The 11,876-nt window shown below is 43.8% G+C and overlaps 1 protein-coding gene across 3 annotated transcripts in view; it reads left to right on the top strand.

Moving 5' to 3' along the window:
* RFX4 (regulatory factor X4) overlaps window positions 1-2,486 on the top strand; it is a 164,622-nt gene extending 162,136 nt beyond the window's left edge. For all 3 annotated transcript variants that reach the window (XM_043562415.1, XM_043562416.1, XM_043562417.1), the window contains one exon: window positions 897-2,486. In XM_043562415.1, coding sequence (XP_043418350.1) covers window positions 897-1,169 — 273 coding nt within the window. In that variant the 3' untranslated portion in view covers window positions 1,170-2,486. The remainder of the gene's footprint in view (window positions 1-896) is intronic.
* The last annotated feature ends 9,390 nt before the right edge of the window (window positions 2,487-11,876 follow it).

The raw sequence follows: 11,876 nt of genomic DNA on the forward strand, positions 1-11,876 counted from the left end.
CATAGCTGTCTTGGAAACAGAGAAGAATGTAGAAGAAGCAGCACTTCAGAGGCACTTCTCTTATTCCTAATTCTTTCTAGAACTGCTTCCCCTCCTCTGTCCTATACAAAAGCACCCCTCCCATCCCCTCTCAATTGGCTTATCTGGACTCCTTCCTCCACATTCACACCAAGCCCGACAATTTACCATTTCCTACTTGTGCATCTTTCAGAACTTCAGTGAATGTGAACCCAAAAGGGAGATGTTCTCTAAATGATAGGCACTAATAATAACCTTTGAAGCTGTTGGCTTGCTTCCTCTTCAAATGCCTGCTTTTAGGCTGCAGTTCATAATTGAATTCAACTGTAAAATGCTATTTTTAATAATGTCACTGTGGTTTACTTGGTAGTGTTGTTCTCTTGGGTTGATGGAGTGGGACCTAGCACATCTCCATAACTAATGGTAAAATTCACAACCATACATCCATATATCTATATCAATTTGGACATGCTGTTACTTGTTTCTCTCTCTCTCTCTCTCTCTCTCTCTCTCTCTCTCCCCCTCTCCCTCTCTCCCCCTTCCTCCCTCCCTCTCTCCCTCCCCCCCTGTATTCCCAGTGGGGCTGTTCCTTCTTTTGGATTTGACTTCCCCAAATATTCCACATTAAGAGCACAAAATCAATATTACTACTTGAGGGAACACCAGCCCTACTCTTGATTTGAAGTCCTTTGCCTTTTTCCTGTTGGTTACTTCCTAGACCAAGGTTCCATCTTTCAGGAGTTCACTGATTACTTCCTATCAACTTGCATTAATAGCATCTTAAGAAATTTAACTTAACTTGTAAATATGACCCATATTGTGTATGTGCAACTTCCAAGCTAATTTTAACTTTGTGGAATTTCTTTCCCCTCAACAAGTACCCTTTCAATAGCCCCACTTCCCGGATGGAACCCTGTTTGATGAGCAGTACTCCCAGACTGCATCCTACCCCAGTCACCCCCCGATGGCCAGAGGTGCCCACAGCCAACACGTGCTACACAAGCCCGTCTGTGCATTCCACAAGGTACGGAAACTCTAGTGACATGTATACACCCCTGACCACGCGCAGGAATTCTGAGTACGAGCACATGCAACACTTTCCTGGCTTTGCTTACATCAACGGAGAGGCCTCCACAGGATGGGCTAAATGACTGCTATCACAGGAATCCATATTTAATATTAATAATAATTATTAATAATAAACCCAACAACCCACCCCCAGAAGACGTTATCTCTACACATCATAACTCGTGGACTATTCCTAAGTGTCCATTTTCCTAATGAATGTGAGTCTGGGATTCAGTGTGGGATGAATAAACTTTAGTTCAGAAACAGGACTCACTAAAAGTCAGTGAGATTGGGTTCCTGTAGCCAAGCCAGACTTGACTGTTTCTATAGAGCACTATTTTGGGCAGGCCAATCTGTGCCTTTTCCCTCTGTTCCACGACTTTGCTTTGTGTTGGCAAACACTCCCTGTAAGCTACTTATTTTCCTGTTGACAAAAGCTCATTAGTCTTGATGGATACTAGAGACAGAGTCTGGTTTGTGTTCTTGGATGGGCACATAATTTACCAAGAGCATTCACCTTGCCATCTGTCATCTTACTATACAACGAACAGCCCTCAGGTATGTTCTACGCATCCCTTCTTCCTGGTGGTGCCGTCACTGCTTCCTGGAACACCGGGGCTAAATGCTGGTGTCTGGAAGACTCTAGATCCCCTGTTATTACACTCATGTTATTCACAGTACCTGCATTGTCTTGGAATGTAAGCACTGTCTAGAGGGAAGGAAGAGGCCTGTTCTGTATGCCTTAAGTTGATTGAGGTTTGTAGGGGACCGGTTCTTCTACATACAAGTATTTGTCCTAAGTTTGCACAATGGCTAGTGTCAGCAAAAGGCAGGAGAGGGGCTTTTAAAATTCTGTGAGAATGTGGATGTATGGTATTGAGTATCACACTCAGCTCTGCTGTATTAACTTTGTGAAACCAGATGGACCAAACATTAACTTACCAAGCACCAAGCGTGAAAATGACTTTCGTGGTTCCTTCATAAGACCGTAATAATTTCCGACACTTTGATAGAAAAAAATTTTTTCAAAGCTGTGCCTTTGAGCCTATACTATACTGTGTATGTGTGGAAATAAAAATGTATTGTACTTTCGGAAACTTTTTTCGTAGGCATTTTTCTGTCAGGTTGGTAGCAATTTGTGAGGTTTGTTAGAGATTAACATAGGTTTTCTTTCTGTATTATAAAATGCACCAAGCAATTATGGTGGACCTATTACCCTATGGGTAAGAAATAAATGGAGATATGACATCGGATGTTTCAGCAGTTGTTCTGTAAATAAAATCTTTGATCACACCACTCAGTGTGATAATCATGTCTACAGCTAAAATGGAAATAGTTTTTTCTGTACAGTTGTGCAAGATATGAATGGTTTCACACTCAAATAAAAAGTATTGAAATGACCTGCTTTCTTCATTTTCATTCTGCATTTGACATGACTTCTGTGTGTGTGTGTGTGTGTGTGTGAGAGAGAGAGAGACAGAGAGAGAGAGACAGAGAGAGAGAGACAGAGAGAGAGAGATAGCATTCTGAATACTCAGGGTGTAAACAGGCAAAACAAAACTAAGTGGTCTTATCTGGTTGTTCTTATCCACTTCTCCCATCGTCTTGTCATAAAGCAATCATTAAAATTTGGATAGGCCACACATCCGGTCCTTGAAGATTTAGTATCTACAGCCTAGTTGAGGTCTGTAAGGGACCAGTTCTACATACAAGGATTTGTCTTAAGTTTGCACAATGGCTAGCTAGCGTCAGCAAAGGACAGGAACCTTTTAGCTCTTACAGGGAATATTATTCTTCAATACCAGCATCAAGAGGTCCCCTGGTCCTTAGTTCATTATGCTTTAATGATCTGTGGGTGTAAAGATACTTGAAGTGCAGTGCTTTAAATATTAGTAAACTTCTGGAACAGAACAGTAACATTACTGAATATTAAGTATCAAAAAGTCCTTCTCCAGCACTGCATTTTGATTCTAGGATTGAGGAGCGAGGACATAGAGGCAAGATGACTGTTTTGTCCAAACGTTAAAGAGTAGGATCTATGAGAAATTCAGAGCCACAGATTTCCAGAAATGGCAGCAGTGACTATTTTAACTAAAAGGCAAGAGAATTTGACAACTCGATTTGCATGTTGAAAGATTTCTTTTTAAAGCCAAGCTCTTACTTGCTATTACATAACATATTTATACCTAAGAATGATTTTAGGATTAAAATGATATATTTTACACAGCATCCCCTTAAAAATATTTCACTATGTTGGGGCACCTGAACGGCTCAGTTGGTTAGGCATGCAACTTCGGCTCAGGTCACGATCTCGTGGTCCATGGGTTCAAGCCCCACATCGGGCTCTGTGCTGATAGCTCAGACCTGGAGCCTGCTGCAGATTCTGTATCCCTCTTTCTCTAACCCTCCCCTCTCGGGCACACTCTCTCTCTCTCTCAAAATAAAACATTTAAAAAAATTAAAAAAATTTCACTGTGTTGTTCAACAAAAAGAAAGTAGATGTTGGATTTCACTCCCGGAAGATAAATTAGTTTGATCTCTTGGCCACAGTGCATTAGTTGGCCCTGAATGAGGAAAGTGGGAGGGGGGGGGGTGCAGGGGGAGGGGGGCAGAAGGAAGAAGAAGAAAATGTCAGATTCAGTCACTGCATAACATGAACCATACCTGTTGCTCTCGTACAGTTCAAAGCTAGTGCTTCATAAAGGAAAGGATGTAGTAAGTCTGACTTTTGACTTACCAGACACACAAAAGAAGAAGCAATTGCCCAATTGTCTAGCCAGGTAGCAGCAGCACATAATAAACAACACTCCTGTGCAAACAACAGCCACAAGGTCATTAAATGTACAGATCTTTAGGCAAAAATAGTCACAGTCAACAAGGGCTGAGTCCCAGAGAATAGAGTGGACATTCCAACAACTTTGCAGGGGAGGGAATGTGTGCCTCCTGCTCGCAGCACAGCAGAGAACTGGGGGTCAGCACTGTAGGAAGAGGGAAGCTTTTGATGAGGACAAGTGGTCCCCGGGCACACTCTCCAGAACACAAGGTGCCCATGTCTTGGGAGTCGAGTGTGTTACTTGTGTTCCCAATTGTTCTAAACCTTCCATTTCAGAATGGAGAAGGATCTGATTAGGAAAAGACAACAGCTGCTGTGAACTCAGGACTCAAATGCACCTTCTCTGCCTCTGATGGTTCCTTGCCAGTCACCAGAATGGGAATGGGCAAGGTTGGCAGCTGGGAGTAGGGCCAGTCACTTGTCAGAGGAAGAACAGAGGAGTCTTGGCAATAAAGGGACACTCCCCTCCTTAGGACTCTTTCTGAAAAGGACTCTGCCAGCTTGAAACTGGCTGAAGTTGTGAACAGCAGCCGGGATGGCTCACCCACGTTGCAAGCCTGTGGCGTCCTAGGCATCCATCCTGCTGTGTCCTTTTGTCAGGCCACTAGTACACCCCAGGTCTGGGAAGAAAGGGAATCTGTGGCCCCTCTGAGACTGCAGCCCAGTCAGAGACCAATCAAACGTGTGGCATTAGGTAAGCCCAACCCAGATGGGGAGAGGGACTGAAATCGTGGAAAGAGAACTGAGAGGGAGTCTTGGCTTCACAACCATGTGACCTTGGAGGAGTCCAGAGTGAGGACCTCAGGCGGCGATGTTCTAGAACTATGACATCCCAAATCGTGGCCTGTGTGCTGCTGCTGGAGCGGGGCCGGCAGATCTGGGTGAGGAGGGCGGACAGCTTAGGGGAAACAAAGAATGGACTGGCAGCTGGGCAGTGATTCAGAGGCAGCCACAGGAGAGAGGACGACGGCTCCACCAGCTGGTGCTCAAAAACAGCCCGAGGTTTGTGCCCACGAGTGCGGCCCGTATACCTGCCCCCCGCCACCGAGCAAGCCGTACCCCCTTCCTCAGAGCCAGCCCCACTCTCTCACGATAGTGGTCTTCTGCTGTTTTCCTTGCCTCCAGCTTTGTCCTTCACGTTTGCTTTAAAGTGACATCAATCACAATGTCCGAAGTGACTCGGGCCATGGAAAGAGCAAAAACAAACAGGCTGTATGTCCCAATTACTTACATCTCTGAAAGGCCAAATCACAAGATTTAGAAAAATTAAATGCTGGGAAGGAATGGTACAAATACTCCTTTTTTATACAGGGAAAAGAAAGAGAGTGGGGAGTGGGTTGATGTAGGTTTCCTGAGGCACAGAGTTCAGACTTAGACAAGGGCCAAAAGTATGCAAATCATCACCACTGGGGAGCTTAAGAGAAAAAGATGGAGATACTCATTGGCTTCAAAGTGAGGTAGCACTGGGATTAAATCTTGGTTCCACCAAAGATGTTGTGGAAGGGACATTCCTGCTCTCAGTAGGATTGGATTTCAGTGGTTCTCAACTCTGGCTGCCCATGAGTGTTACCCTGTCAACTTAAAAAAAAAAAATACTGATGCACGGGGCCCACCACAGTACACAATGGGCCTGGCATGTGACCTGCCTCCAGCATCAGTAGCTTTCAAGCTCCCCAGGTGATTCTAATATGTAGCCAAGGTTGAGAAACACAACCCCTTACACCTTCAAGTTCTAAGATCCAGGGGCTGCTATTCCCTGAGTAGCTTTTGCCCAGGGTTCCAGTCTGTCCAGAGTGGAGAAGAGTGCCACTCCCCCCTCCCCACCCCAGTCTACACTATTTGGTTTCCCCCTCCACCGCAGCTGACAAAGCTTTCCCTAAGGGCACTGTTTTGTTTGCCCTTCAGCCCAGCCCACCTCCCTACCACTCTGCTGCCTGCCCTCCTAACCTGGACCTTCTCTGCTTCAGTTCCTTGGCAGTCTCCCAAGCTGAGCCAGCTTGGACACAGCTCCTGTGGTTTCCTCTTCTTCCAAGGAGGTCAGAACCTTTTGTGCTTCGTCAGCCTCCTCCCTGAAGCTCTTCCCCCCCATCCCTCCCTCTGCACCTCACCCCCCCAGCCTTCTCACCCCCATATTTTGCTGCTGCTAGTGTAGGTGAGACGGAAGACGTGGGCCCCAAGAGTTGAGAAAGGAGCTGTTGCTAGGAAAGGAGTGTGGGTGAAGAGAGGTGGTGGGTGGGAGAAATAGGGCTCCCCGGTTGTATTCTACTCTCTGCCATCATACATGCCTCAAGAGCTAAAACCAGTTGTTTGGGAACTATGATGAAAAGTAATGAGGTCTGACCATGACAGCAGGGTGAGGGGACCAACCTCAGGAACAGCTGCAGTGCTGCCGCTTGGTATTTATAATAGTCTCCTGAGAGAAGGGAAGAGCTGCGGAGAAGAGTTGAGAAGGAGTGAATTCTCCGGGAAGTGCCAAACTGTGACCCCACCAGGGCTGGTATCCAACATGTTCTGGCCTGCGCTCCACCTCTCAGACGTGGTCAGCTGCAGGAACCGACATGTAGTCAAGGCAGAGTGACCGTCTAAATGAGGGGCCTGCGGCACGCTGGGCGGCACATTTCTGAAAGAGCTCTGCCTCCATTCGTGGAACTTCCCATTTCTTGGGGTCTGCTCTGTGCCAGGCACAGCAGAGGCCTCCTCTCCGTTCCTCACAACCTCCTGGCAGTGTCAGTGGTACAACCATTTCTATTTAGAGGTGAAGAAACGGAGGCGCTGAGCCTCGCCCCAAGTCACACACAGTAAGTGGCAGGGCTGGGATTTGAGGACAGAACTGCCCTGCTCCCCAGTCTGTGTTCTTCCTACAATACACTGCCTTCTTCCTCCTTCCTCCTTTTGTCTCCACTCCACCCCACCCCCATGCCTCTCTCCTAAGCGCCTTTGGCCGGTGCAGATTTTAAATCAACCTTGACCATGGTAATAGAACCTACTGGGGTTGAAAAGAGTTTCAGAAGTTCTGGGAAATTCTTGTGTGTGCTAAATGAAGGCAGTTTCTAGGCCGGGCACCAGATCTTCCCCCACACTCGGAGTGGCATTCCACTCACTCTAAGTTAACAGCAGACTAGCTTTCCCTCTTGTCCTTTCCCAGGGCACATACAAACCAATACATTATCAGGGACCAAGATTTGGTCATTCTATACAGAAACAGGAACAAAAGAAAATCAGTAATAATGTAAAACAAAACAAAAAAAAAATACCAGGTCACGGGAGGATTTTTATTACCAGGTTGAAAAAAGGCTCTGCAGGGGAGGCGCAATGAGCCAAGTATTCACCAGAATGAAGTCATTTGAAGGGGGGAGGCGAGGTGAGGGGGGACTGGCTACCTCTTGCTGTTCAGGTCACTACCCTTTGACAGCGGTGGCCTCTGACCTCAACAACCCTACAATTCTGTTTTGACTGACCCTGAAACCCATGAAATTCAGATGTAGGCACTGCCCAAAAGTTGAGATAAAGCTGACTAATATGGGAAAAGCTCCCGGTATGTGCCCCCAGCTGAAAGGAGCTGGCAGTTCTTTGGCGGTAGATGCAATTTATTCTGTCCTCCTCCTTTCAGGGAAATGCTAATCCTTCATAGGCAACTGGAGGGGAAGACTAAAATGTGTTGATGATGAATGACAATAATCCTTTGTCCACTTCTGCCTCCTCCTAGGGTTGAACCTTAAGAGTTTAATCAAATGTTGGTAAGTAAATTAATGCTTTACTGCATAGAGTTAAAAAGGAAGTGGTGGGAAGAAGGGCTGTGAGAATATATTTTTTCTGACATGTGAATCTCAAATACTTAATTGCAAAGGCACTGATACGGGGCGTGTGTGTGTGTGTGTGTGTGTGTGTGTGTGTGTGTATGTGTGTGTGTTTTGGGTGTTTTAGTCCCCTTATTTACACATGCACACATAAGACAGTATTCACAAACTGTCTTATATTAAAGGCTATCAGTGTAAAGACATTAAGGTTTAAAGACCTTAAGACTTCAAGGTTTAAAAACCAAAGCAGTGTGCTGGAAATGCTTTTCTGTTGTTAAACATCAGCAACAACAAAACTCATGTGTTTGTGCATCAATAGGAATAACATGACCTTTATCCCCAAATCTTCACATCATTGTGCAGGAGGCTGCATTTCTCATTCCGGTTCAGCTAACAATTGAGTGGCTACTCCACACCAGGTGTGCTGTGCTGGCCACTTTGACAGCCATCTCTTTTAACCCTTACAGCCTCCTCCAAAGTAAGTGGTATAATGCTTATTACAGTTGAGAAAATCAATGTTCAAAGAGGAAGAGTGACTTATCCCTGAACACCCAGGGACAGAGGTAAAATTCAAACTAGTCTTTTGGCCTTCAAGTTTTCCTATTGGATACAAAAACCTGGTTTCCAGAGGATTTTAAGGAATTTGACAAATGATAGGCTTCTGAGAGGCACACAGAGAGTCGGGACTCAAACCCAGGTTTTCCAATCACCAGCCCTGGGTCTTTTGCCACATTACAGCATTGCCACCCAAAGCGCTGGGTTTTCCCAAGAGGTGTTTGGATGGGATTCCAAGCCAGCAAGATGCAAATAGGTCTGACCTACATTCCAGCTCTTGGATAAATAAAAACTCCTAAAGGGCAGAGCCCATTTTGTGTGCTTAATTTGAGAGTCCCACTGTGGACAGTCAATATTAAACAAGAATAGGTACATTTGCCAAGGACTAACAGCATGGGTTCAATTTTAGCAATTAAAATACTGGGAATATGACTGAGGATCCTAATAAAGGTGCTGGAAGGCTGGATCGAGTAATCATAGATTTATAGGAGTTAAAAAAAACAACAACTTTGAAGTCATCCAGTCCAACTCTAATTTTATAAATGAGACCCTGAGAAATTAAAATAATGTGTACAAGGATCTGACACTGGCTGGCAACTGACCCTCTCCTGTCTCCCAGTGCTATTTAACTTTTTGGCATATGGCATAGTAAGAGAATGTTTTCAGGAATGTAACATGCCATAAACTGAAGTTGGATTGGCTGCCTATGGAGTCATCATTGATTATGAAATGTCCTTCATATTTAACTTTTACTTATCCCACTGACCAATTGACCTCTAAGAAATCCCCATTGCTGGCTTTCAAGTTCAACCAAGTCAATATTTCTCAATAAGTGTCTCATTAATTTTGTTCTCCTGAACTTCTTTCATGGCATTCCCCCCTACCTGCTGGCCCTCCAAACTCCCTCCACCATTCTTTCTTTATAATTTGCCTTCCCTGAGAAGGCTTCTCTGCTTCCTTGTCTTCCCATCAATGTTCATCTTGCAATTTCCACAGTACTTATGTTCAATTCCTTTCTTCCTATTAAAAAACATTCACTTATTGCCTGGGTGTTTCCTATATCCCCAAAGGACAGGATCAATTGTTTCTACTTTTTTTTTTTTTTTTTTTTTTTTATGGTGCCTAAGACAATGCTGTGCTCCAAAAAACCACCAAATAGTTGTTTAAGGAACAAATCATGTTGACTGACTTTGCTACAAAAGGGAGACCTCGTTATTGGTAGAAAATGAAATTAAAATCACTTTCTTCTGCTAGGTTATTCTGAATTCTCAAAGACTAACGAGTCACATGCACATGAATTTGATAGTCTATCAAAAAACTAGGTCAGGGGCGCCTGGGTGGCTCAGTAGGTTAAGCGTCTGACTCCTGATTTCAGCTCAGGTCATGATCTTGTAGTTTGTGGGATCGAGCCCTGAGGGCACAGAGCCTGCTTGGGATTCTCTCTCCCTCTCTCTCTCTCTCTGCCCCTCCCCTGCTAGCATTCTCTCTCTCTCTCAAAATAAATAAACTAAAAAAACAAAAAAAAAAACAAAAAAAAACCAACTAGTTTGGTGGTTGATAGTGTATCAAAATATTAGTCCAGTGGTTCTGAACCCTGGCTGCTCATTCAAATCAACTTGGAAGCTTTTAAAACTACCACTACCCAGGCCTCACCACAGATCAACTGAATCAGAATCTTTGCAGGTATGCCCAAGCAATGATTTGCATATGCCATATTGGTATTTGATTTGCACATATTGATTTATACAACCTCACTCTTATGAATAGATTTTTCTAAAGAATGAGCATGAACAAATATGGTTTTGTTGTTGTTCTTAGAATCACAAAATTTTAGAACTGAGAAAGAACTAAGATAATATCTGGACCAACCCCTTTATTTTGCAGCTGAAGACTCTGTGGCTTAAGAGAGTTTGAGTAGCCTGATACAGTGGTGAGATGATTGCTGAGTGACCGGTCATATCCTGAATTAGTGGAATTCTCTGAACTCCACACAAAAAACATTGTGTGTATGTGCGTGCATGTAAGATTTGGATTTTAAAAGCTGTTAGCACCAGGTACTACTTAAAGACCAATTTGGCACATTCCATCTAGCCCGTTGTCATGGCAGAGGAAATGTCACAGTGGGATATATCAAAGTCCAAAATAAATGACTAGTATATATTTGCAGGCTTTTTCATTGGCCCCAATCCATAACATTTTATGCTATCAGAGCCCAGAGCACTTCTAGCCCTTAACTATACCACTTATTAGCAGATTTACTGCTTATGAGCAAGCTGATCAACACCCTGAACTTCCCTTTTCTCTATAAAAAGGAAGACAGTGCCTGTCCTATTGACCTTGCATTTTTCAGCTATTATAAGGATTAAATCAGATGATCTACGTATGGATGTCCTGAGGTCTTGAGAATAGTAAGGCACCGTGTATATATCTGTATAGAATTACTATGTTGCTATCTTTCAGAGCAATGACTTGTGAATAAACGTGTTACTTTGATTACCCAGGCTCTAAACCCTAATTCCTTGGTACCATGCCACCCAAGAATCAACAGGAACTGGAGTTAGTGCTGGACTAGAGACTCTAGTCACTGAAAGTACCCCGTAACTAAATATTCAGGGAGGTAAAGTGATGTAGTGACCCAGGATTCAGCTAGTCTAGGCTCTAGTCCCAGAGTCTGCTTTTAACTATTGACTTTGGACAAATCACTTAATTTTTCTGGGACCAGAGTCTCGTCAGTGGTCAAAAGATGACTTGAATTAGAGTCAAAGATCCTTTTGATTTATAAAATCAGAATATTAGTGCTTAATTAAAATTACTAAAGTGCAATTTCCCAAGCCGTTAATTGATGTGGTTTCCCATTTTTTAAATCTCTTTTTAGAAGTTCAGGGTTGGAGCCTAAAAACATAAGCCTATTTCTGGTAAATAGACATTTTGAACACATGTGTAAGACCCTTGTTAAAAGCAACATCTCTACTCAGATACTTCATGCTTGTTAGTGTCCTGTCCTGATGCCCTTGCTCCACAAATAAGTATATGGTTACCCAAAAGGCATATAATACACTACTGGACACAGAGTAGGTACCCAAATACTGTTACTTTATAGCTTGCCGTAGGAGTCCTAGCTCTTATTACTTAGCTTCTCTGAGCCTGTTTTTGTATTTATAAATGGGAAAATAGTACCTTCTTCAATGATACACTGAGATAGTGTATATTAAAATGCAGAGAAAAGCGGGTGCCTAAGTGGCTCAGTTGATTCAGCATCCAGGTCTTGATTTTGGCTCAGGTCATGATCCCAGGGTCATGGGATTGAGCCCCGTGTTGGGCTCTGCACTGAGCGTGGAGCCTGTTTGGGATTCTCTCTCTCCCTCTTTCCTTCTGCCCCTCTCCTCCACTCATGCTCTCTCTAAAAAATAAAAAAAAAATGTTTTATAAACTGTTAAAAACAATTGCAAGGTATTACTATTACCTAAGGAATGCAGACCGCTCTAAGGGTATTTTTTTAAGAGACAGATTAAAATCTTTCTGCATTAGTTTATCATGGACACAGCACCTACTCCAGTGCCTGGCTCAACAGATATGCTCAATGAGTGTCTGCTGCGTGAAGAGTA

The sequence above is a fragment of the Prionailurus bengalensis genome, chromosome B4 (assembly GCF_016509475.1).
Source record: "Prionailurus bengalensis isolate Pbe53 chromosome B4, Fcat_Pben_1.1_paternal_pri, whole genome shotgun sequence".
Taxonomy (NCBI): domain Eukaryota; kingdom Metazoa; phylum Chordata; class Mammalia; order Carnivora; family Felidae; genus Prionailurus; species Prionailurus bengalensis.